Source organism: Narcine bancroftii, chromosome 1 (genome assembly GCF_036971445.1).
Source record: "Narcine bancroftii isolate sNarBan1 chromosome 1, sNarBan1.hap1, whole genome shotgun sequence".
In the NCBI taxonomy this organism is placed as follows: domain Eukaryota; kingdom Metazoa; phylum Chordata; class Chondrichthyes; order Torpediniformes; family Narcinidae; genus Narcine; species Narcine bancroftii.
In genome coordinates, this window is record NC_091469.1 from 125,073,508 (window position 1) to 125,101,356 (window position 27,849).

The 27,849-nt window shown below is 42.1% G+C and overlaps 1 protein-coding gene and 1 long non-coding RNA gene across 2 annotated transcripts in view; one reads left to right on the forward strand and one right to left on the reverse strand.

The window, feature by feature from the left end:
• The window catches only part of arsb (arylsulfatase B), a 122,423-nt gene that overhangs the window by 27,229 nt on the left and 67,345 nt on the right, over window positions 1–27,849 (reverse strand). Inside the window, exons 5-6 of the mRNA XM_069938288.1 lie at window positions 6,137–6,380; window positions 757–827 (exon numbers count right to left, since the gene is read on the reverse strand). Of these exons, the coding sequence (XP_069794389.1) occupies window positions 757–827; window positions 6,137–6,380 (315 nt within the window). The remainder of the gene's footprint in view (window positions 1–756; window positions 828–6,136; window positions 6,381–27,849) is intronic.
• On the forward strand, window positions 5,059–27,779 carry LOC138763715 (uncharacterized). The gene is made up of 4 exons (XR_011357743.1): window positions 5,059–5,099; window positions 14,377–14,532; window positions 26,522–26,648; window positions 27,630–27,779. It is a non-coding gene; the product is annotated as an uncharacterized lncRNA (long non-coding RNA).

Genomic DNA, 27,849 nt, shown 5'->3' on the forward strand with positions numbered 1-27,849 from the left:
GAGGAAGGGTTTGTGAAATGTAGGTTTGTATGAGTTGAGGAAGAGTAGGAGGGCATCTGATGGAGAAAAATATGCTCTGTCTAGGATGAGCCCATGAGCCATGGGAGTTTTTGGAAAGGACCATTCTGGAAAGATGGTCAAGGGATTATTCAAAACAATACTCTTTCCAGAGCTGAGGATTGAAAATCTAACCTGAAAACACTGGACACTGATTCCTGGGAGGCAGTCTTGTCGTTCAAAGAGAGATTAAAGAAACTAGGCTATATTCCCAAGTTTAGAAGAACAAAAGGGGATCTCAATGAAACACAGAAAGTTCATAAGAGGCTTAACAGAGAAGATACAGCATTGACGAATATCTAGGTGGACGTCTTCAGAACCAGGAATCAGGGTCTCAAATTACAGGGTTAGTAGATAATAAATGTTTGGAATTCAGTACCCAGGAGTGCCATATGTTCAAATGTAGAGTACATTGAAACAGAAATCAAAGGAACCAAAGGATGGCAGGATTTGGAAAGTGGTGCTGAGGTGAAATATCAATTGTGATCTTATTTAATGGCTGATTAGGTATAGAAGGCAAAATGGTCTGCTCCTGCTTTTTCTCAAATTCTGTAATGACTGCCCCATTATTTGCTGTTGGGTGGGTGCAAAGCGAACAGCAACAGCAGGATGATATAGTCTGCTGAAGGTCTCCTCAAGCTAAGGATGCTGACAACTGATTAAATTACCACGTAAATATCTTTAGAAAGTTATACTTACATGGAGTATTATCAATATACATTGAATCGATGTTGTGAAGCAGTTCCTTTCTCGGTGAGGATTGTCCTTCACTGAAAAAGAGAATCTCAGTTTACTTTTAAAACTTAAAGTGTACAACTGAACATCATAGAGCCAAATATTTCAAAATGCAATTGCTCTTCAAGTAGTTTAAAGGAAATAATGTAGTTGCAGCAGTGTGGGAGGTGGAATGGTGAACCGTAATTTAAACAAATGTGGTAGCCGGCCTCTGACTGGACTTTGAAAATCCTTTAGATAACAGTATCATCCAGTACTTTTAGCACTATTTAGAGTTCCTTCTAAGTTCAGTGCAGCACTGCCTTTTGTTTTCTACCTCCAGTGTCTGGAAATCGCTATATTCTACTATCTTTGATTGCTATTGCTGTCTTAGTTATCAAGTCACCTGAACACAACTGGGTCCATCTCTGCTATGAAACAATTATGTTCCTTAATGTATTTTACACAATGTAACATAGCTATTCTTCCATCCCTTTCTTGCTTTATTCTTGAAAAAGAAAATGGAATTTAATATTTTTCACAGCAAATACAAGATGACAAATGTGTCCATGGCCTGGATTGGACAAGATGAGCCAGAGGGCCCGTTTCCATGCTGGAGAAATCTATGATGATTTCAAAGAGGCATCCATTTGGCTCGTCAACACTCACTGGGCTCTCAGAGTAATCAGTTTATTTCCTTGAAACCCATTCCATTTCACATATCCATCAACTATCTGATTCTCATTCTCCTACTACCATTCTGCACTAGGAATAATTTCCTCGGACCTACATGATTAGATTTACAAATGATTAGAAACACAGTGAAGCATTGACAAATTTGGAAAAGGAATTTGGATTCAGTTTGTTCAGTTAGACAAATATTAAAAAGTCAAGCATCTCAACTGTTTAGAAAATACTGAAGCCAGAAGAGAGGTTCCCAATGGATTAGTAAAATTTAAGTGGACTATTGGAAAAGTAGAATAGATGATATACATGCAAAATTGGTTTATAACAATAACCTCACACATGATGATCACTTGTATATTTGGTACAAGTCAATCCTTAACAGAAAGCAAGATTGTAGGGTCTGGCTTGGTAACAGCGGAGAGGCCAATTACTGCCTGTTCATCACACAGAGTTGATATTATATTACTGCATTTGGGAGCAAGGAGAAAATTATACTCAATTTCAGTTGAGGTGAGATGGATAGAGAATTAAAAGCAAGACAAAATAAAAAATACTCAACAGGCAAAACAGAATTAATGTTTCAGTTTGATTACCATTTCTCTTGCCACAAATGCTGCTTGACTGGTTAAGTACTTCCAGCATTTTTGTTTTAATTCAGATTGCAAACATCGAGAGCATTTTGCTTTTTGAATAACTGGAAGAGAATTTCATGCTCACTGTGGGAATACAATTTTTTAAATATTTCAACCAAGATGTAACATTCTATTTATCACAATACTAGTTCCATGGATGGTGAGTTTGCTGTACAAAGAAAGATCAAGTAGACTGAACCTATACTCTCTAGAATTTAGAAGAACAAGAGAATATCTCATTCAAGCATTCAAAATTCTTACAGGGCTCAACAGGTTGGATGCAGGGAAAATATTGCCCCAACTGAAGAGTTTAGAGCCAGGGGATGTAGTCTCAGAATTAAGCAATAAACCATTTTGGAACCTTTTGAATTCTTTGCCCTTGACGGCTTTGGAGAACTTATTCTAAACAGAATCAAGGTCTATAGAGATAGTGCAAGGAAAATGTGAGGTAGAAGGCCAAGTTTATGATGGAGCAGACTCAAAAATTCAAATGGCCAAATCCTACAATCATTTCTATAATGATGCATCTGTCATGTTGGGTTCAAACACGCTTGTAACAAAAACTACCTTGAGCCCAGAGTTGAGTTTATAACTTGCTTTATTTTAACATACCCTTGCTGAATATCCACATGCGCAGGCATTGCCTGCTGCTCCAGGGCCTGCTGGATGCATAACTCTCCCGGGTGCAGAAGTCCCGCCCTGTAATGTCATTGGCCCGCTTGATGTCCCGCCAATAGTGTTACACCACATCCCCCTTACTTTACATTCAAAGCCACCTTTACTGTGGCTTTGCCCGCTAGTTACCTTTATGCATTTAGGTACAAATATACATAAAACTTTTACAAAACACAAGTCCTTTTTGACTCTTGGTATTTTACAGTCTCTACAGATTCAGTCTCTGCGGCCTCTTTACTTCTCAGCCTGACCTCGTTCTTATTATGCCAGGCGAGCTCTGTGTTTCAGTTGGCAGAGTCTTTGTACCTGCCTTTGCAGGAGTGTCCACTTCCAGCCGGTCGGTGCTCTTGTCGTTTTTCACCTTGAGACTCTGGTATGGCCATGAGATGTTGGCGATTCTGTCTCAGTGTCCCTTGTGGTCCACTAATCATGTATGAACATGGGTTGTGGTCTATGGAAGTTACTGTACCTTGCTGTATTGCATCGGAGATCCACACATCATCTCCTGGTGTCAGCTTTTCCAGGTCGCTCGTTTTGTGTCTCTTGTTATACCACTTCGCATCTGTACACCTCTTCTCCCTCTCCTTGTTCTGGAGCTGTAGCAAGTCCGGGAATTCCGGCTGCAACCTCTCTGGAAGGGTCAGTAGAGTCGTTCAAAGGTGATGTCCCATTAGCAACTGGGCTGGACTGTAACTGTTGCTCAGCGGTGTGGCTCTGTACACCAATAGTGCATGGTAAGGGTCTTTTGTCGCTTTGAGCAGGTTCTTCACTGTTTGAACTGCTTGCTATTGCTTTGTGGATACTTGGGGGTACTGGTCACATGCTCAAACCCATAATCCGCGGCGAAGGCTTTAATGTTTTGACCAGAGAATTGGTTCACATATCATTTTTTCAGTTACTATATTTTAATTAAATTTTACAAAAAAGTAGAAGCCATATTTATCTAAATATTAAGAAGTAATGTGGAAAAGGAAATATACAAAAGAAAGACTTGTATAAGAAAATCTGTTGCATGTAAACTAGATATTATAACAACCAAACAAAAAAGGGAAGTAATCAAGTAATCGTTTAATCAGTTATTACATGCGACTAATTGAAAAAGATTTTAATATAAGTAAATTAATACCATACTACAAATTCTACCCCCTTTCCTTCCAAACTTATTTGGTAAATATATACAATTTCATTATCATTAAAAAAAACACAAACTCACAAGACAAAATCTAAACAATCTTATAGATTATAAACTTGAAAAGTTTAAAGCACATAATTTTTTGAAATAATTTGACACTTCAAATCTATATAGTCATATTTTAATTACTTCTGCGATCAATAAGAAAATACTTTGACATATTAACAGATGCCAAAAGCCAAACAAACAAGAACACTAGTCTCACCAAGAAACAAATACAGCATTGTTCTCCCATCCCGACACTTGGAGCACACTGTCAACACTCCAGTAACAAGGCTCATTCACACATTCCAAGGACACTGTGAAACTCAGCTGTTCTGATATCATGAGGGGAAACTTTAAACATTCAAACTTACATGCCTTCACATTTCAATTTAGATTCTAATTATGCAAAAGGAAACATTGAGTTAACAAATAATAATGTGTAATCCTGACTGATGTTCATTAATAGAAACCAGGTGCAATATTTCACAGTATCCATATGTGTTAGTCAATGTACAATAGGGCAAAGAAAGTTAATTTTCTATTTTCTGCCTATTAAGTTTACAGTTGTCTCCCAAGTAATGGTTATCCTGTGTGCATTGTAATAGGCTTGATATTGAAATAATTATCAGGTCCTTTGAGAGAAAGGTCTGAAATAGATGTGGCAGTTTCCCACTTCTCCAGCTCTGATTTTTGCATTGGTCATTCCTGATTATACTTCCTATTCAGTTTCCAGAGTTTCAATAATATTCCTCTCAGATTGAATGTAGATATTAAAATGCACTGAGGCAATTAAAATATCGAGCAGAGGTTTTCAAAAACATTACTTTCTTTCATTGCCATTGAAACAGATTTATACAGTTTGCATCCATGGTGAATTTATATACATCAATATTTAGCAGCTCACTTTGAAGGCCCAATTTATTTCTAAATTATAAACTTAATTCTAAATAAATAGTGATTATGTTTTTGATTAATTAATAACAATGTTCTCAGTTACCCAAATGCTAAATTGTGTACAGTATAAAGTTAAAAGTGGGAGGAGGTCACATGGCCATATCTTCTCAAAGGAAACTTCTCAGAAGAGATTGCTGGGAGGTTGTGTCCTCCCTCACCATAGGAGTGGTGGATGGAAGCTGCAGTTCCTTTCTTCAAGAAAGGTTTGACAGATATATTTTATATTGTGTGTAGATATGTTTTTAAAGGAGTTAGATTGTGGGGGTTTAGCGTGTCAGTCACTTCAAATGTTTCCAAATTAGAACAGAATGCAATCAAGTCAGGACTTTTTGGTGAAGTCCTTGATCATTTTGGTGCTAAACATTTCAGGTTTGGGAGCTGCTGCTGTGGAAGGTATGCTGTAGGTGGAACACATCTGAAAGTCAACACCTTGGTGCTGCAGGATTACTCTGGATTACATTCTGAAGTATCTTGTAGAATTCAACAAATTGTAAAATTCTACCAGAGATCCAAGCAAGCTTCAGTTTTGAATAATGAAGGTCAGATGAGAATGAGTTTCACAAGTTTTCAACTGAAAAACTCAATCAGAATAAAATTGCAAGCAATCTTGCAAGAGGAAAAGTTTAAGGGGAACATTTGGGGAAACTTCTTCAAAGAGGGAGCTGGGGGAGTGTAGAATAAGCTGCCAGCTGAAGTGGTGAATTCAGGCTCAATTTTAAGAAAAATTTGGACAGTTACATGGATGGGAGGGATATGGAGGGATGTGGACGGGGAACTGGGCAGAATAATAGATCAGCACAGATTAAAAGGGCCAAAGGACTTGTTTCTGTGCTGTAATGTTCTGTGGTAAATGGTACTCATTCAAAGTCGTGTGAAATCAAGGTTCCCTCTAATTTTTAGTAGACAGTGTGCACAAAAATTTTACGTTGTGCCATTTTTTTTCCCTGCAACAAAAGTGTGGGCGCACTGAATGTAAACTTGGAATTTTTCAAGATAATTTTGGAACAGCCTATCTCTCATGGCTAATAAAACTGTATTGGCATGTTTTAATATAACTATGATTGCACTCAATAAGTATAATTATTAATTACAACATTATTTTAGGTAACTAACCTTTTGTGAGCACATTCATTTCCACTGTGTGCCGATAGCAAAATGTGCGTGCGCACAGCTTAGAGGGAGAGTGCGTGAAACGTTTCTAGCCAACATTTTCTTTGCTATAATTCTAGATAAACAATACCTTATAGTCTTCCACACATCAAAGCCATCTAGTGGTTTGGTGCCTTTAGTGGATCCTCCAGCCAAAGTCACTAAAGTAGGAAGCCAGTCAGAGATGTGAATCAATTCTCGATTAACTGAGCCCTTCTTCTTTATCAGTGGGCTGGTGACAAAGCCCACTCCACGGACACCACCTTCCCAAAGCGTCATCTTCCTTCCTCGCAAGGGCCAGTTGTTTCCACCAGCTAAGGTCTGTCCTCCATTATCTAAATATGGAGGAGAAAAAAATGACAAAAAGTTTGGTGGTCCTGGTTTAATGGATTCAGAAAGTAAACATGCAAGTACAAATCAGAAGATATGAAATATGTCAGGCTTTATTCCAAGGCCTTTCTGTAAATACCATTATCTACAGACAAGGTCATTTGGAAATAGCACATTTGGAGTTGAGTGTGCAGTTTTGATTTCTATACCCAAGGAAGGATATGCTTAACTTGAAGTCAGTATACCAACAATTCAATATTAGCAACAATGTTAGCAAAACGCTGTTACAGTGCCAGTGACTGGGGTATAAATCTGGCACTGTCTGAAAGGAATTTATACGTTCTCTCCATGTCTGTGTGGGTTTTCTGGGAGAGCTCCGGTGTCTTCCCACCATTCAAAAAAAAAAGTATGGTTGGTGTCGGTCAATTAGGTGTAGTTGGGCAGCAAATCGTTGGCTGGAAGGGCCTGTGTGCCTAAATTTAAAACTTAAATTGATTTCTGTGACTCAGGAAATTAACATTTGAAGACACCAAGAAGGTTGGCCAATAGTCAAAGAAGTTTAGAAGAATGAAAGGAGATCTTGAAAAGGTACACTAGATTTTGAGGGAGAGACTGATACAATACTAAGTTACTGTTTGTTCTGGTGGGAGGCAAATTAGGAAATATTATCTCCTGTTAGGAATGACACAAGGTTAATTTTCTGAAATGTATGGGTTGTGCACCTTTGGGTCTCTCTATCTCAGAGGGCCGAGGCTGTTCAGTTTGAGTATATTTAAGGCTGTGATTGATAGATTTTAAAATTTAATGGAATTGGAGGGACTGGGAAGTAAGCAGTAAATAGATTAGGACAAGAAAAGCTATGTAACGACTTAAATAGGGACCAGTCAACAAACCCAGCCAGCTACTGAAGGACTGTGCAGACCATCTGACGGAGGTCCTTATGGACATCTTCAACACATCACTGTAGCAGTCCATTATTTCCATGGGTTTCAAGACAGCCACCATCATCATGCTACCAAAGAGGGCAACAGTAACATGCCACAGTGACAACTGCCCTGTGACAATGACCTCCACCATTATGAAATTCTTTGAGCATCAAAGTACATCTCATAGAGATGCTGAATTCATTTCAATTTGCCCACAGACAGAAACATTCCATTGATGTTACTATAGCCTTGTCCTTTCACTCCATCCTGACCCAAATGGAGAATGACGCCTCATACACCAGGCTTCTGTTCATCGACTTCAGCTCGGCATTTAGTATGATCATTCCCCAGAGGCTGGTGGAGAAGCAGTCCTTGCTGGGACTCAATACCCCTCTGTGTAACTAGATTCTGGACTTTATAATGGAAAAATCACACTCTGTCTGAGTCAGAGGCACAATGTTGAGCACTGAGTTCTGGTGCACCTCAAGGCTGTGTGATCAGCCCACTCCTATTCATGCAACTGACCCATGATGCAATGCCACATCCAGCTCCAACAGAGTCATCAGACCTGAAACCAAGCTTTCCAGTTACCTATTAGCTCAGAATTCAGGTGGTCTGCACAGTCCTTCAGAATTCCCTCCCAATGCACCCATTGTTTAAATTCCTCCAAAGCCTAATCTTAGATTCAGCTAGATTCACCTTATGAACTAAAGAAAATCCTGGAATGGTGTAAACATGTACATGACATCCACAGGTCAGGCAGTATCTGTAGGTCAGAAACAGTTTGCAACGAAAGGGTCATCAACCTGATGCTGTTTCCTGCATTTTCTGCTTTTATTTCAGATTTATGGCAATATTTAAAAAAAAATTTGCATTCAGAAGCATCTGGCTGAACCCCTGAATTACCAAGGCATAGGATTTTACAGACTTAGTTCTGGCATAGATGGATATAATGGTTGCCATGGATATGGTGGACCAAAAGGACTTGCTCTTTATGATCCATTCCAACAATCTCAAAAAACTACTTCTCTCACAATTTTCCTCCTTGAATATTTATGTTAGAAAATAACAACCTAATTTTTAATTAGAAAGATCTGAACCAATCAGATCTCAACTATTTTAGTATGGACAGAAAAGTGATTAGGTTTTTCTTTCAATGGTTTAGGATCACCCCTTGTCCATTTCTGTTGTGCTCTGCACAGTACATGGTAAATGGGGCCTATGCCCCTCTACCTCATGTAGACTTAGCAGAGGTCAATGAATAGCAATTGGGAGCATGCAATTCAGTTGCTTTTTGTTTCCTCTGTGAGTCAGGTTACAATCTGATTAAATATACAGCATTCCTTTTATTTGTTGCACATGGAATGTGAATGGCACCAGCAAGTTTGGCATTCATCATCCATACTTTAGAGCTCTGGATTATTTCAATAGGTATTTTAGTTTACCCTGCTGGTGGGTCTTCTGCCATAAACAGTGCATGACAAGGCCTGTTTCATTATCCTGAAATGTTTCACAATTTGTATCACTTTAATGCTGCATCTTACCATCGACACGGCTAATTCTTGCGCTCAACACCTGCGAAGCAAAAGATCAAAGTGCCCCACCAAGCCCTCAGCAAATGGTAAGTCCCTAGAAAATATGTCCACTGCCCACAACTTGGTCATCACCTCTTGGCTAATTCAAACGTTGATGATGAAATTCACCAATGACTTCCGGATATCAGCATAGCAGCTGATCAATTGATGAAAAGCATAGTTGAAGACTCACGTATGACACAAAATTCATGGTCTATCATGGACTATCTACAATAGGAATTTCAAGCAACTGGATAAGCACCACCAATATAGTATTTTTTTAAAATCCACCAAATACACTGAAAGGATAAGCAATGCTAAGCCAACCTTCCCAGCAATGGGGCCCTAGTTGCACTCAATTGGTTACATCGGGGAGTCCAACACCAAACTCTCAAAACAGTCACTCTTTTTTCAAGTATTGGTAGAGGAAAGGATTCAAGGATATAACCATATAACCACTTACAGCACAGAACAGGCCAGTTCGGCCCTACTAGTCCATGCCGTAGCAAATCCCCACCCTCCTAGTCCCACTGACCAGCACCCGGTCTATACCCCTCTAGTCCCCTCCTATCCATGTAACGATCCAGCCTTTCCTTAAATGTAACCAATGATCCCGCCTCGACCACGTCTGCCGGAAGCTCATTCCACATCCCCACCACCCTCTGCGTAAAGAAATTTCCCCTCATGTTTCCCTTATAATTTTCCCCCTTCAATCTTAAACCATGTCCTCTAGTTTGAATCTCCCCCTTTCTTAATTAAAAAAGCCTATCCACATTTACTCTGTCTGTCCCTTTTAAAATCTTAAACACCTCTATCAAGTCCCCTCTCAATCTTCTACGCTCCAGAGAAAAAAATCCCCAGTCTGCACAATCTTTCCCTGTAACTCAGACCCTGAAATCCTGTCAACATTCTCGTGAACCTTCTCTGCACTCTCTCTATTTTGTTTATATCTTTCCTATAATTTGGTGACCAAAACTGTACACAGTACTCCAAATTTGGCCTCACCAATGCCTTGTACAATTTCATCATAACCTCCCTACTCTTGAATTCAATACTCCGATTTATGAAGGCCAACATTCCAAATGCCTTCTTCACCACACCATCTACCTGAGTATCAGCCTTGAGGGTACTATTTACCATAACTCCTAAATTCCTTTGTTGCTCTGCACTCCTCAATTGTCTACCATTCAATGTATATGACCTATTTAAATTTGCCTTTCCAAAATGCAGCATCTCACATTTATCTGTATTAAATTCCATCAGCCATTTCTCAGCCCACACCTCCAGCCTTCCTAAATCACCTTTTAATCTACGGTAATCTACCTCACTGTCCACAACACCACCAATCTTTGTGTCATCCGCAAACTTGCTTATCCAATTTTCTACCCCAACATCCAGATCGTTAATAGATATAACAAATAATAGTGGACCCAGGACCGAACCCTGAGGAACTCCACTAGTCACCGGCCTCCAATTGGACAAACAATTTTCTACCACTACTCTCTGACACCTTCCATCCAACCACTGCTGAATCCATTTCACTACCTCCTTATTTATACCTAATGCCTCCACCTTTTTTCCTAACCTCCTGTGGGGAACTTTGTCAAAAGCTTTACTAAAGTCTAAATAGACAACATCCACAGCTTTCCCTTCATCAACCTTTTTTGCAACCCCCTCGAAGAACTCAATCAGGTTTGTCAAGCATGATCTACCCCTGACAAAACCATGCTGATTACTCCCTATCAATCCTTGTACCTCCAAAAATTTGTAAATAGCATCCCTCAGAACACTTTCCATCAACTTGCCCACCACAGACGTCAGACTTACAGGCCTATAATTCCCAGGTTTGCATTTGGACCCTTTCTTAAACAGAGGAACCACATGCGCCACCCTCCAATCCTTTGGTACCACCCCCGTGGCCAGTGACATCCTAAATATCTCTGTTAATGGCCCCCACTAACTGTCCACTAGACTCACTGAGTGTCCTAGGGAATATTTTGTCCAGTTCGGGAGATTTATCCATCTTTATCTTTTTTTAACACAGCCATCACTACCTCCTCGGTTATCCTTATATGCTTCATGACCTCCCCACTATTTTTCTTTACTTCAACTGGTTCAACATTTTTTTCCCTAATGAATACCGAGGAAAAGAAATCATTCAAAATTTCCCCCATTTCCTCAGACTTCTCACTCAGCCTACCCTCGCTATCTACAAGGGGTCCAATTTTATCTCTCACTAATCTTTTACTTTTAATGTACTTATAGAAACCCTTTGGATTTATTTCTACTCTGTCAGCCAAAGCCTCTTCATGCCTTTTTTTGGCCTTTCTAATTTCTTTCTTAAGATTCCTTCTACACTCCTTGTAGTCCTCCTTCAAATTCTCAGCTCCCTGTTCTTTATACCTTTTGTACGCCTCCCTTTTTCTCCTAACCAAATTTCCAATATTCCTCAAAAACCAAGCCTCCCTATGACTTCCAGCCTTTCCTTTGATCCAGACTGGGACATATCTACTCTGCACCCTCAAATTTTCCTTTTTGAATATCCTCCATTTTTCATTAACATCCTTACCTGAAAATATCCTGCCCCACTCAATACTCCCCAAATCCCTTCTTATTCCTACGAAATTTGCTCTTTTCCAATCCAGAACCTCAACTTTAGGCCTCTCCTTGCTCTTCCTTAAAACTACCCTAAAACTAACAGAATTATGATCACTAGACCCAATTGGTTCTCCAACATTAATGTCCGCTACCTGACCAAGCTCGTTCCCTAACAGGAGATCCAGTATTACACCATCCCGAGTCGGTTCTTCTACTAACTGATTTAGAAAACAATCGTGAACACATTTAACAAACTCCAGCCCATCCAGCCCTCTAACCGTATGGGTATCCCAATCAACGTGTGGGAAGTTAAAATCTCCCATGATCACTACCCTATGATTTTCACACATATACGTTATCTCCCTACAAATTTGTTCCTCTAATTCCCTTGGCCCATTTGGTGGTCTGTAATACACCCCTATTAGCACCCTCTTGCCTCCTCCACCCCTCAATTCCACCCAAACAGCCTCACTGGTCGATCCCTCCGTACCATCCTGCCACCTCACGGCAGTAATGTCCTCCCTAACAAGCAGAGCAACTCCTCCTCCTTTTTTACCCCCTGATCTATCACATCTAAAACAAATGTATCCCAGAACATTAAGTTGCCAGTCCTGCCCCTCCTGTAGCCAGGTCTCACTAATTGCCACAATATCGTGACCCCAAGTATCTATCCACGCTCTCAGCTCATCTACCTTGTTCACTATACTTCTTGCATTAAAATATATGCATCTCAGAGAATGACCCTCACATATATTCTCTTTTTTACCTTCTACCCTAATCTCCATCCTACCTTTCTTATCTTTTTTATTCCTAGCTAGGTGGCCATACTCCCTGGACACTGCTCTCACCCTCTGTTCCCCACCCCCCTGCCAAACTAGTTTAAACCTACCCCCACAGCTCTAGCAAATCTACTTGCCAGCACATTGGTCCCCCTCCAGTTCAAGTGGAGTCCGTCCCTCTTGTACAGGTCCGACCTTCCCCAGAAGAGATCCCAATGATCCAGAAATCTTATCCCTTGCCCCCTGCACCATCTCTTTAGCCACACATTCATCCTCCTATTTCTATCCTCACTAGCTCGTGGCACGGGCAGCAATCCAGAGATTACTACATTGGAGGTCCTGTTTTATAACTTCCTACCTAATTCTACATAATCCTGTTTCAGGACCTCATCCCCACTTCTAACTAAGTCATTGGTCCCCACATGGACCACGACTTCTGGCTGTTCTCCTTCCCCTTGCAGAATGCTATGTACTCGATCAGAGATATCCCTGACCCTGGCACCAGGGAGGCAACATACCAACCTGGATCCCCTATCTCTTCCCACAAACCTCCTATCTGTCCCTCTGACAAGTGAGTCCCCAACTACAAGTATCCTGTTCTTATCCCTCCTTCCCTTCTGAACCTCAGGGGCAGCCCCCGTGCCAGATACCTGACCCCCACAACGTCCCTGATAGGCTGTTCCCCCCAACAGTATCCAAAGCCGAATACCTGTTGCTGAGGGGCACTTCCACAGGGGTACTCTGCACTGGCACTCTCCCTCCTTTCCTCACAGTCACCCAATTCCCTGACTCCTGCCTTCTAGGGGTGACTGTCTCCCTTTAACTCCTCTCTATCACTGCCTCTGCTTCCCTTATGATCCTCAGTTCATCCAATTGCAGCTCAAGCTCCCTAACACGGTCACTCATTATATGCAATTGGATGGACCTTTTGCAGGTGTAGTCGTCAGGAACAGCTGTGCTGTCTCTGATTTCCCACATCCCACACTGGAGCACTTAACTACCCCAACTGACTCCATTTCCTCCTTTCTTACTATAATACCCTTTACTAATAAGCTCCTTCTTAGTCCCTCAAACCAAAGTCCCCACTCCTTCACTGGGCCACTCACTCACTGCGCCGCTTCTCGCTGGCCGCTCCCTCCTTTTCTACTCCTTTTATTTGCCCCTTGCCAATTAACCCCAATTAACTCCCAGCTCCTTCTCCTCCTCTCACCTGACACCAGGCACTGACTACTGTCTCCTCCGACCGCGAGTCAAATTCTTCATGAAGAAATTCAACAGGCCCACTGACACCTGAAAATGTTCAGCCTTTGATCACTCAGAATGGTGGAGAAATATTCAGGATGGTGTAGAAAACTTCAGTATCATGCAGTGAACACAGATTTTCTGTACAAGGAACAGAAGGTCTACACCATTTTACAAACTACCTACCCCCTGCCCTGTTAAGCATCTCCTGCTTCATCTGTGAGTAAGTCTGCAGTTCCCATCAGAATCAGAATTTATTCTCATGAACAAGTCGTGAAATTCAGTGTTTGCAGCAGCGTCAGAGAGTGAATGTTTATATTATATTATTTTACCCTGCTGACTGAACAACGGGCAGTCGCCTTCATGTTCCATAACCAGCAGTGGGGTAAAATCAAAAATTACAAAATCCTGAGGTGGAGAATTGACCTCTCCACTACAATTATAACAAGACCTCACATGATCTCTTTCAAGGGACGTGTTTATACTATAAATTTAAAAAATAGTGGTGCACGAAATTTGTCTTTGGTTCACTGAATATTCAGGAATCTGATGGCAGCAGGGAAGAAGCTGCCCTTGTGTTCGTCTTTAGGCTCTTGTACCTTTTCCCGATGGTAGCAGAGTGAAGAGGGCGTGCTCTGGGTGGTGGAGATCTTTGAGGATAGAGGCTGCTTTTTTAAGACACCGTGTCATGTAGATGTCCTCGAGGGAGTAAAGTCTGTAAGTCTAAGCAAACCCCCAAGCTCAGCAGCGCCACGTGTGAACCGTCTTTAATGCAGTCACTTCCGCCGCCATTTCCGGGGACCTGGAACGCCCGTGTGCGTGCACCGCGGAGATCACTGATTGTGATGATGTCACTTCTGTCTTCCCCCTCTTCCCTTCCAGCGAATGATGACCGTGCCGCGTGTGCCATGGGAGTCACCATCTTTTCGGACTGCCGGTAGCTAACGGAACTCCTCAGATGACGAACTGATGCTGGCATTGGTAATTCTGGATCCACGCAGACCACACCAACTTTCCTGAGCCATGACGGACATCCAGGTAAATGGGTGCCCTACTGTTTGCCTATTTGACAGTGGAAGCACGGTGAGCTTCATTCATCCAAATACTGTACAGCCCTACTCACTTGGGGAACAGCTGCCTCCCAATCCAAATTGGCCAAAGTTCATGGCAGTTGTACTGTGACACTGACTATACAAGCCATGGAGTACCGAGAGATCAAGCTCCTAGTACTGCCACAGCTCTGCACACCTATCTTATTGGGGTTAGATTTTCAGTGCAACTTATGGACCCCCCCCCTCACCATGTAGCCAACCAGCAGCCCCAGTCTCACGGGGCCAACCAACAGCCCCAAAGCCAATCTCTGCATCCAATATGCAGCCTCTCCACACTCCGGATTCCCCCCCCCCCGCCTATTTGCTAATCTTACCCCAGACTGTAAGCGACTAAAAGTTGGCAGTATAGCACCAGAGACAGGGCATTTAGTAAGTCTGAGCTGAGACACCTCCTTGCTAAGGGGGTGATAGAGCAGAGTACGAGCTCCTGGAGAGCCCACCATTGTAGTGAAAAGTGGGGAGAAACACCGGATGGTCTTAAACTAATCCCAGACCATCAACAGGTTCACCTGGCTTGACACATAAGCCCACTCAGTATATCTGACATGCTGAACCAGATGGCCCAATACAGGGATTCTCAACTATAGACCTTAAGTCTGCTTACCACCAGCTCCCCATACGCCCTGAGGATCAGCAGTACACTACTTTCGAGGTGGATGGTCAACTGTACCACTTTTTGAAAGGCCCTTTTGGGGACATGAATGGGGTGTCTGTTTTCCAAAGGGAGATGGATCAGATAGTGGACAAACGTGGGCTGTAAGCCACTTTCCTATATCTTGATAACGTCACCATCTATGGCCATGACCAGCAAGACCATGACGAGAACCTCCAAAAATTCCTACACACCACAAAATGCCTTAATCTGACATACAATACAGGGAAGTATGTCTTCAGCCCGTGTCGCTTGGTTATACTAGGCTGCATTGTGGAGAATGGAGCCATCAGCCCTGACCCGTACTGCATGCGCCCCCTGTGAGAACTTGCACTCCCCCACTGCTTCAAGGCCCTGAAAAAGTGCCTGGGGTTTTTCTCTTATTACACTCAGTGGGTTCCCAGCTATGCAGAGAAGGCCCGACCCCCTCATCAGGGCCACCGTGATGCATTCAACCTTATCAAAGACGACATCGCAAAAGTCATGATGCACGCAGTAGATGAGCCCACCCCGTTCCAGATGGAGTGCAACGCATCGGACTTTGCCCTGGCCGCCACACTTAACCAGGCGGAAAGGCCCGTAGCATTTTTTTTCATACATCCTCCAAGGCCCCGAGATCCGGCACTCCTCCATCAAGAAAGAGGCCCAGGCTATCGTTAAAGTGGCACGGCACTGGAGGCATTACCTCGTCGGTAAGCATTTTACCCTGCTGACTGAACAACGGGCAGTCGCCTTCATGTTCCATAACCAGCAGTGGGGTAAAATCAAAAATTACAAAATCCTGAGGTGGAGAATTGACCTCTCCACTACAATTATAACAAGACCTCACATGATCTCTCTCAAGGGACATGTGCCAGTATGCAGATGGACTGGTTTCAGGCACTGCATGATAGCCTCTGCTACCCAGGGATCACTCATTTTCTTCAAGTCCCGTAATCTCCCCTATTCCATTGAGGACATTGGGACACTGACCAAAAATTGCCAGGTCTGCGCGGAGTGCAAACTGCTCTACTACCAGCCTGAAAGGCCACACCTGATCAAGGCCACTCGCCCCTTTGAATGTCTGAGTATAGACTTCAAAGGACCTCTACCCCCCATAAACTGCAATGTGTACTTTATCAGCATCATCGATGAGTACTCGCAGTTCCCCTTTGCCATCTTCTGTCTGGACATGACCTCAGCTACCTAATAACAGGCTCTGAACAACCTGTTCACCACTTTCAGATACCCCGGCTACTTCAACACCGATAGGGTTTTGTCTTTTGTGAGCGACGAGCTGTATCAATATTTACTGTCCAAGGGCATTGCCTCTAGCTGGACTACCAGCTATAACCCCAAAGGGAATGGCCAGGTGGAGTGGGAGAATGGCACTGTCTAGAAGTCAGTACTACTGGCTTATAAGTCCAAGGACCTCCTCATCCCCCACTCTCAAAAAGTCCTCCCAGAGGCCCCCCACACTACCTGGTCCCTCTTGTATACGGCCACCAAAGAGGCACCTCATGAGACTCTTTACATTCCCCAGGAGATCAGCATCGGGAACTATCTTACCCACCTAGCTAACGTTCCCCGGGGACATCCTACTTTGCAAGCACTTGAGGACCCATAAGTCCAACCCTCTGGTCAGGAGGGTCCAGCTGCTCCATGCTAACCCACAGTACGCCTATGTAGCATTCCTGGACAGATGCGAGAACACAGTATCCATCCTGGACCTGGCACATGTGGGAGCATCTGGACCCCCTCCTTCAACCAGCCCCCCCCTCTAGCTCTCCAGGGCCTTAGTCCCCTACCCCCACTACCTCAGCCAACCTGGAAGCCGGCGCACACGCTCCCACCCCCTCCTGACTCAACCAAGCACCCCAGCTGGACCACAGCCACAGCTGGCTGACACCACCATAGACTCCCAGACAGGGGCACACTGGTCACAATGCCAGTGGAGGCCACAGGACAGACTGAACTTATGAGGTCACCTGACTGCAACCCCCCCCCCCCCCACCGGATTTCTTTTAAAAGAGGGGGTGAAATGTGGTGAAACCACTATTGTTTGACCCTCCTCTCACTGGCCAGCTAGTGACTCTTCCTCTTTATCCCCCATAAAGGTTATCATTCACAACCCTGCCCCCTGTTCAAGTCCGGGTCAGGAAGAGCCAGCAGCAGAAGGGATGCTGTCCATCTCTAGCTAATAAAATCCTTCAGTTCCAATAACTTCAGTCTTTGTGTAATTGATCGTGCTACAAGGCTGTAGCCCTTGGATTGCAGCGTTGTGTTTGGAATGTCTGTGTTTTGCCATGTTTCTGTAAAGCACATCACTCAGCACTCCCTGATGACTATGATGTTGAAGTCTGGCTTGGAGTTCATCAAGCTTATTCTCCAAGGATTGTATGTTGGCCAGGAGGATGATAGGGAGCAGAAGCCCCAGGGCCTGGCATCTCCATTTGACCTGTAGCCCCCACCTCTGCGTCCATGTGGTCAGGTCTTCTTTACCTGGCTTGTGGGACCATTCCCTCTTCCACATTGGCTTCATCAGTCACCTCAGAGCCCATAGTGGAAGTACTTTGTATTCAATCCCAAGAGAAAGAAATGCAGGCTGAAGACATACATGTAGGGGCACTGATATCTATATTCCTGAGTGTTCCTTCCTCAGTCTCCTACCTCTGTCCCTTTTTGCAACTGTCCCCTTCCATCTCCCTACTCCGTCAGACTCCTTTCCCATCTATGTGGCTACTAGTTCCTTCATTCCCTCTTCCTAACCCTCTTGAACTAGGAGGCGAGCAGGGACAAAAGGAGACTAAAGGATTGGGGAGATGCAAGGATACAGTTTGGAAAAGAGGCTAGAGGTAGGGAGACTGAGGGACTAAGGAGAGGAAGTACATATCAGTGCTTCTCTGTGTGTGTACATCGATTGATTTGGACCTCACAGCCATTGGGCTAAGACCTCCTTCCATCAAACCCGTGTGGTATCTGGCAATGCAAATATTAATAGAAATGATACACTGGCACCTTCCATGTAAGCTTGATACCAAGTGCAAACAGGCATAGTAACTTAATTGCTTCAGTGATGCATCTTACAGTCATCCTGGTTGACAGCAACCAGCTTGAAACAAGCAGTGAATCCCCCAGTTATGAGGCTAAATACAACCTTATACTTACTTCTGAGCCCTGAGAGCTATGCCTTGCTTCTTTCAACAAAAAAAAAAGGAATGGTTAATTACATTCCTTTTGAGAGATTCCGAAGCTTTCCTAAGCTGTTCCCCTTCTCTGGTTACAATACTTTCTGTAACAACCTACTCCAAGTCATAAAATTGCCATGTGAGCATTACATCAGGCCTGATCTTATTAAATCCTCTTTTAATAGATTGAGTTACAGCCATCACAATCAGAATGGCAAAAAATTGAAGCAGTTTTGGCTCTAAAAAAGTTTCTTGCTTGCTGGTCACAGTTCATGGATTAGTGTGGGGTAGTCTTTAATGTGGTGAGCTGATTTGTTAAGCAGCTCGATGTTAAATTATGGACTGTTATGGCAAATGCATGAACATCGCTAAGATGGATTCCCATCAGAAGGAAAACAAAGAATTTAACATGCAAATATCTGTTAAGATCAGCACTCTGTCTCCATTCGATCCTAATTCATAGTCTCACATAGCTAACTAGAGAAGGGAATGTCCTTGTAACCAGACTGTTAAGAGTATGGAGAAGGATTAATAAGCCTAGTTATTCCATTCAATTCACAATCTTCCATGATTGACATCCCAGGGGATCTTTTCAAAGGATTTTGTTTTGATTGGCTACAGAACTGGACAAATACATGGTTTTAATATACTTTGTCCAGCATATCGCTTCAGGAATATCTGAACATTAGCAAGTGTGGACCCAGCAGAGCTACAAGACTCGAAATCTTAATGTACTGTTTTATAGAGCAAGTGTTTGTTTTGCTTATCAGGAAAAAGGTGGAGGGAAGCATAGGAGGAGCATCATTGCAGTTCATGACAGGAGGAAATAGTAAAGATAATGAACTTCAGATAACTACGTCTTAATACAGGTAGTGCCTGGTGCATGGTGTATGCAACTTACGACCCATATATATGACCAAAAAAAATGGCTGTGAGACGTGCTGATAGATCTGGCAAGAAGCCGAGGAAGACACTCAATTTGGATTTAAAAATGAAGGTAATCAACAAACTTACATCTTCTATGTGCCATACATCCGACTTACTTCCACTTTGAGATACGACTGGTCAGTCAGAATGGAACGTGGTGGTAAACAGGAGACTACCTGTATATTTCTGATTGTCTTATGGTTTTAACATCCATCTGGTATTGATCCATAGGCCATGTTTCAGTCTGTGCAAATGTTCTGTCACATTATAACCGGTTATTGGGTTGATAAACGCATACCAGAACACTAAATAAAAATAGACCGTAGCAGATGCCCTAATAACAGGGTGCCGCTTGCATCTACCCTTTTATTCAGGCACCTGCCCATTTTTTGCTCTTCCTCTTGAAGGGTTTCAGCATGAAACTTCGACTATCTTTTGTCTTCCATGGATGCTGCCTGACCTGCTGAGTTCCTTCAGCAATTGTGTGTTTTTTCAATAGATCACTCTAATTGCTCCAAAGTTCAAAAATAACAGGCTGATTTTTTTCTTTCATCTCCACTTTCCTACATTAATAATCTAAAAATCTGTCAATCACAGTCTTAAATATGCCCAGTGACTGAACCTCTACAGACTCTTTGAGAGAATTCAGAATGCTCTTTGGATGAAATTTTTTTCCCTCATCTTGGTCCCAAATGGCCTCAGTCAAGGAAACACTACCCTCTCAATGCTCTTGGAAATAAAAGCAGACAACAGTGGATGTATTCAGGCAGATTCTGTACAAAAAAAGTTATCACTTCAGCTCAAAGGTCTGTGAAGGTGGTGGGATTCAGGCGGACAGGCTGCATCCATGGAGAGAAATGGATAGTCATTTCTTGGATTGGAATATTTTTTAAACCACATGGATGCTGTCTGACTGGCCAAGTTCCTTCAGTTTTGTGTTTTTATTTCAATCACTGCATCTGCAGGCTTTTGTGTTTTACTCCTTCAGCTTCCAGATTCTGCAGTTTTTGTGTTTCTCTCAGTTAAAGATCATAAATGGGAACTGCAGGGTGAGAAAATTAGTTAAAAATTAGAGGGGATGGGATAGGATTGTCAGGACAAAAGGAAACATCTACAATAGGCCAAAGTCAACATTGCTAAAGTGATTTGGCTGTTACAGAGCCATCTGGTTCATAAATGAATGAGGACAGCTAGAGAGAGAAAACAAACAAAAGGGACATGTTTAAGCTGTGAAAGGCAGGCCAGAATCTTTGCTGAAACTGGAAACCAACAGAAGGATGCATCTGCTATCTTCAAATCTGAGGAGGCATTCTAGAATAGACAAATTTTTGAACAATCGATGCACTTACCAGTTGTAGACTCTTCTGTTAAAACTATGGGATGCAAGTCGGGGGGAGGGGGTTCAGTATATTTGATACTTAATGCTAATTTTTTTCAGTTTCTCATTCTTATTCTTTGCTGGTTTCAGTTTTATTTGGCCTTTGCCATAAAGATACACAAAGTATTTGTTTAATTTCACTGTGATTTATTTATTTCTCTATACAATTCTCTTGTCTCCCTCTAAGGACCCCCATTAATTTTTGCTGATCTATTCCTTTGTGAAAACCTATGGAACCTTTTATAGTCTGGTTTTACTTTGGGCACCAAATTACTCTTCTCCAGCTTTGTTGACATTTGAAATTTTCCATATCCTCAGCTTTACTGCACTTATTGGGAACATTTCCCTTGGATCCTACAACACTGTCTTTAATTTTTATATCATTTAAAGTTACTTCACATTAATTTTATCTTTATTATCTTTAGTTTTAGTTCCAGCTGGACTACTTGTTGGTTGGATTTTTTGCATCTAAGAAATAGATATGTCATAAATTTTATTTTAATTCTTTAAATGCTTTTTTTTAAACCCCAACCCTAACCATGCCTTCTTATGTAGTTTTCCAATTTATCACGCACAACTACACCTTCAAAGTTTTCTTTGTTTAGATTAAACCGCATTACTTACAAACTTTCTATAAAATTCTACTACATTATGGTTATTCTTCCCTCAAGTCCCATCAATAACAAGATTACATCAATAATGGCTGGAAGAGAAGGGGTCGCTTACTTCAAGGAGAAAGTCTATTTTAATGTCCTTGGGAGATTGTTTGCTAATGCAGTTGGGAAAGCTTTAAACTAATGAGGCAGGGGGATGAGAACCTATAATGAAAGAATGAGGAAGGTGGTAAAGAGACCACCGAGAGTTAGGAAAGAGAAGAAGAAAAATGTAGGGCGGAAAAGTCAAAAGCAAAAGATACAGAGGTCACTACATGGTAAAAGGACAATGAGCATAAGGGCACTTTATCTGAATCCCCATAGTATTAGAAACAAGGTTAGTGAACTTGAGGCACCAATCAGTACCCAGGCATATGATTTAGTGGCCATCACAGAAACATGGTTACAAGGTGGGCATGATTGGGAATTAAATATTCAAGGGTATCAGATAATATGAAAAGATAGACAGGAAGGTAAAGGTAGTGGGATGGTGCTCTGAATTAAGGATGAGATCAAGGCAATAGTGAGAGATGATACAAGATCTCAGGAGCACAATGCTGAATCCATCTGGGTAGAGATTAAAAATAGGAAAGGGAAAAAACATCACTGGTGGGAGTTGTCTATCGCCCACCAAATAACAATAGCACAGTGGCACAGGCAGTTAACCGAGAGATAACTGAGGCATGTAAGAATGGAACAGCAGTTGTCATGGGGGACTTTAACTTCCACGTAGTTTGGGAAAATCAAGTTGGTCAAGGGAGTCTGGAGGATGACTTCATAGAATTCATCCATGATGGCTTTCTTGAGCAGCACATTAAGGAACCAACAAGGGAGAACGATATTTTAGATCTAGAATTGTGTAATGAGATTGGCAAAATTAACGATCTAGTAGTTAGGGACACTCTTGGATAAAGCGATCATAGTATGATTGCATTTCTCATACAGATGGAGGGTGCAATAGTTGGATCTAAAACTAGTGTATTATGCTTGAACAGGGGAGACTACAACAGGATGAGGGAGGAATTGGTCAGTGTGGACTGGGAGCACAGGCTAGTTGGCAGAACAATTGAGAAACTGTGGAAAACTTTTGAAGAGATTTTTCAAGGTGCTCAACAAAAATATATTCCCATTAAAAATAAGAGCAGTAAGAAAGGGAAGAGTCAGCCTTGGTTAACTAAAGAAAAGGACAGTATAAAATTAAAAGCTCATGTGTACTAACTGAAGGATTGGGGAAATTTTAAAAGGAAACAAAGGGCAACTAAATGGGAAATAAGGAAAGGGAAGAAGGATTATGAAGGTAAATTAGCACAAAATATAAAAACAGATAGCCAAATTTTTTTATAAATATTGTTACAAATCCAGAGGACCCCAAAACCCAGCAGCAATGGAAATTCACCAACACAAATGGTTACTTAAACAAAAGTTACTTTTAATTTTCTTTAAACATAAAAACAGGATCAAACTCTAACTTATAACGAGTAACTTAACCCCCTTCTAATTCTAATATGTAGTTTGCATATGTTTAGGAAAGTTCTTTGATTCACAGACCAATCATTCACTTCTCACTTCTCCAAGTTCACCGGTCGGTAACAGGCAATTGTTATACCGTACACAGAATTTAACATTTATGAATTTTCACCAGGCTCTGATGAAAAGGTAAATAGTCACTGCTCAGGAAGGTTCTAATTGGTTTCAGAGATTTGTTGCTCGTTGCACACACACAAATTGATTTCCCACGATCAGTACTTCAGTGTGTTGCTGAAGAAATTTGCCCCAACCAGGATTTGCAAATGATAACCTCTTCTTTCAGGTCACCACAGAGTTTCTCGTTTCCCTTATTTCAGGAGGAACATTCTCGCCAGCCATTTCCTCTTGTAAGGACAAGTATTTTCATCAGGCTGAACTCAGAACTCATAACACACAACCCATCTTCAAAATTGGGTTTTCCACAAGCTTCCAAAATCCACTGCAGAAATCCATTCCCCCTCTCTCTCTCTCTCTCTCTCTCTCTCTCTCTCTCTCTCTCCCTTAGAGAAAGCCTGTTTGGTCTTTTCTTTCTCTCTGCTTGCAAAACCACATGACCCCACTTAGAACAGCAAACTGCAACCAGACAGATTGTGGTACTGGAATCAATTTCTGCCTCGCTCTCTGTTGCTTTCAAAACAATAATCCATTTACTCCACAACATCAGTCCAATTATCACCTACATGTGAAGTCTCCATAAGCATTCTTCAAAGTTTCTGTAAAGTCCCTGTGGACATGAAGTCTCTTTCAGCAAAGCTCTTACATTTTAAATGAGATGTCTTTTGTGAAGTGTTACTGTCTTTTTGTGAAGTGACATACACACTATGCGCCCCACAATCTATCTCTTTTAAAAACATATTTATATTTCATATAAAATATAATAATAACCCATAACAATATATAAAGCAAAAGGGGGTGGCTAGAGTCAGCATAGGTCCCTTGGAAGATGAGAAAGGGAGGTTGATATTAAGTAATGAGGAAATGGCCAAGGCATTGAACAGATATTTTGTGTCAGTCTTCACAGTGGAAGACATGCCCAGCATGCCAAAGAGTGGTGATAGGGATGCGAAGGGAGGTGAGGGCCTTGATAAAATAATTGTTACAAAAGAGATAATGATGAGCAAACTAATGGGACTGAAAGCGGACATATCCCCTGGTCCTGATGGGATGCATCCCAGGGTTCTGAAGGAAATGACAGGAGTTATAATCAATGCATTGGTAGTCATTTACCAAAATTTTCTGGACCCTGGGCAAGTCCTGGCAGATTGGAAGACAGCAAATGTCACAACACTTTTTAAAAAGGGGTGTAGGCAGAAAACGAGTAACTATCAGCCAGTCAGCTTAATGTTTGTATGTAGTCGGGAAAATGCTTGAACCTATCATTAAGGATGAAATAGCGAGACATTTAGAACAAAGGGGTTCCATCAGGCAGACTCACCTTGGATTCAGAAAGGGCAGGTCTTGTTTGACAATCTTGCTGGAGTTCTTTGAGGATATAATGGGTGCGATAGATAGAGGGGAACAGGTTGATGTTATATATTTGGATTTCCAGAAGGTGCCGCATAAGAAACATCAATAAGATACAAATGAATGGAGACGGGCATCAATTGAGAATTAGTTAACTGACAGAAGGCAGAGAGTCACGATAAATGGGTGTTTTTTTTCTGATTGGCAGACAGTGGTAAGTGGGGGGCTGCAGGGGTCCGTGCTGGGCCCACAGCTGTTCACCATTTACACTGATGATTTGGAAGAGGGGACAGAGTGTGGTGTAGCCAAGTTTGCGAATGATATTAAATTGAGTGGAAAAGCAAATTGTACAGAGGATGTGGAGAGGCTGCAGAAGGATATAATGAAATTAGGGTAGTGGGCAAAGAGGTCTGGCAATGGAGTACAATGTTAGTAAATGCGGGGTCATCCACTTTGGTAGGAAAAATAGAAGAGCAGATTATTATTTAAATTTTGAAAAACTGCCGCATGCTGTAGTGCAGAAGGACTTGGGAGTACTTGTGTACGAATCACTAAAAGTTTGGTTGCAGGTACAGCAGGTTTATTAAGAAGGCAAATGGATTGTTGGCCTTCGTCGCTAGAGGAATTGAATTCAAGAGCAAGGAGGTCACAATAAAGAAAATGGTTGGTGATTCGGGTTGAATGTCTTCATCAAGTTAGAGTGCAGAGGGGAGATAGGCACGATCCTTTATCCGGACATCTAAAATCTGGGAAGTTCCAAAATCCGGCAAGTGGCGACCGGCCGGGGGATTGGTGGTGGGGGAGGCGGCCAGGGAACCGCGGTTGGGGGAGGCAGCCAGGCGACTGGAAGAGGGTGGGGGTGGATGCGGCAGCACAATTCGGGTTGGCTTTTTGAAATCCGGAAAAATCTGAAATTCGGAACACACTGTCCACCACGGGTTCCGGGTAAAGGATCGTGTACTTGTATAATGAGGATAGGGTGGAAAAGGTTGGACAGGGGCCAGAAGGGGACAGGTAAAGGATGACGGACAAATGGGGAGGTGGAAGCAGTTGATTGGCAGTTGCCAAACAAAAGAAGCAAGAGACAGAAAAAGTCAGATAGAGGTGGAGGTGTCATAAAGGACTGAAAAGGGGTGACAAATGGAGACAGAGTGGAATTTGATAAATAGGGTGATGATGGTTACACAATGGAACACTGTGGGTGAAACACAAGAAGTCTGCAGATGCTGTGATTGTAGTAAAAACACACAGAAACGCTGCAGGAACTCAGCCGATCTTGCTGCAAGACCATTTCTGTGGTGTTTTTTTTTTTTTTTTTTTTTTTTTTTTTTTTTTAACACAATGAGGTGTAAAGACCTCTATAAGAGGTGAAAGACAAATTGGTCCTCTATAAGAGGTGAAAGATAAATTGGTCCAGTTGGAATTTAGAATAGTGTTGTAAGTGAGGAAAAAAGAAGTGAAGGGTTTTAGGGAGATATCAATGATGAGTATAGCATTGGAAGAACTCAGAGTGCCAAGATTTGTAAGAATCGAAGAGAGCAAGATTTTAAAATATAAATTTAAATCCAAACTATAAAGGTAGCTGAGAGATTGTGAAGGCATTAATAGAGATCTTTTAAAATCACTAGATTCTGGAATGGTTCAGACAGACTGGAAAATTGAAAATGTCATTCCGCTTGGAGAGGGAGGGAGGCAAAAACAGGAAAACATCAGCCACTTATCCTGGATTCTGAGGTTGTTTTTAAAAAAAATCAAAGATGAGGATTTGAGATACTTGGAAGTCAGCATGGTTTCCTTAAGGGGAGATCTTGCCAGCAAAGCATGCTGAAATTCCGTTCGAGCAGCATGGTTAACGTAGTGGTTAGCACAATGCTAATACAGCGCCAGCGACCCGGGTTCAAATCCGCCACTGTCTATAAGGAGTTTGTACGTTCTCCCCATGAACTCCCTGGGTTTTCCCTCGAAGCTTTGGCTTCCTCCCACCCTTCAAATACAATATGTACAGGGTTGGTAGTTTAACTGGGTGTAATTGGGTGACATGAGTTTCGATGGCCGGAATCATCTTCTCCTGTGCTGCAAATAAATAAATTTAAACAGGAAAGAAAGACCAAGGAGAATGGGTGAATGTTGTTTACTTGTATTTTCAGAAGGCCTTGACAAGGTGTTGCACAAGAGGCTGCTAAGGAAGAGCCCACTGTATTATGGACAGAAGATTTGCTGACTGGCAGGAGACCGAGAAGTGGCCTAAAAAGAGGCTTTCCTGGTTGGTGACAGGTAACCAGGGGTGTTTCACAAGGCTCGATGCCGGGACTGCTTCTTTTTCGCATTGTACGTCGATGATTTGGATGATGAAATGGATGGTTTGCGGCCAAGTCTGCAGACAATACAAAGAGAGGAGGAGGAGGAGGAGTTGATAGTGCTGAGAACCACTGAGACTGCAGATGGAGTTATATGGGTTTGGAGACTGGTCATGGAAATGGCAGATGGAACAGAGTGAAAAGAAGTGAAAGATTATAAACTGCGGAAGAAGGAATAAAAGTGTAGACTATTTTCTAACTGACAAGTTTAGAAGTTGGAAGTGCAGAGGGATCTGGGATTCCTCGTGCAAGGTACCCTAAAGGTTAACTTGTATGTAGAGTTGGTGGTAAGGAAGACAAGGGAAGAATATAAATGCAAGGACGTAATGGTAAGGTTTTATAAGGCCATGTGAGCAGTTTTGTGCTCTTTACCTAAGGAAGGATGTGCTGGCATTGGGAACGGGTCCAGAGATTTTTCACTAGAATGATCTCTGGAATGAAAAGGTTATCATGTAAGAAGTTTTTTTTTGGCTCAGTGATTGTACTTGCTGTGGTTTAAAGAAAATGAGGCGAGGATTTCTTTGAAAACTATCCAATATTGAAAGGCCTGGATAGAGTGAACATGGAGAGGATGCTTCCAATGGTGGGTGAGTCTGGGACTAGAGGACATGGTCTCAGAATACAATAAGAATTTCTGGATAACTATGGAGGCCAAGTCATTTAGCTATATTTAAGATAGAGGTAGATAGGTTTTTGATTAAAAAGGGAGTTACAGGGAGATGGCAGGAGAATGGGGTTGAAAAATATTGTAAATCAGCTATGATGGAAATGACAGGATAGACCTGATAAGCTTAATTCCACTCCTATGACATGTTCTTATCCCATTTGTCACAAATTAAAAAGAAAAACTTGGGAAACACCACTAGTCTAATGCAGGGGGCAACCTGTGTACCTGCAGGAAGATCACCAGAGGACAGACCACACCTGACCAGCTGTCCATCAGCCGACCTGAATAGATCAAGCCTCACCTGGTCGGATGTCAATCATCTGCCAGGATATAAGCCACATCTGGCCCCTCGAGGTCAGTCACTCGGGATGCAGCTGAATACAACAGAAGACTTTAAATAGAATAAAGCCAGTTGTTCAGTCTTTACGAATCTTGTGTCTGCTTACAGTCA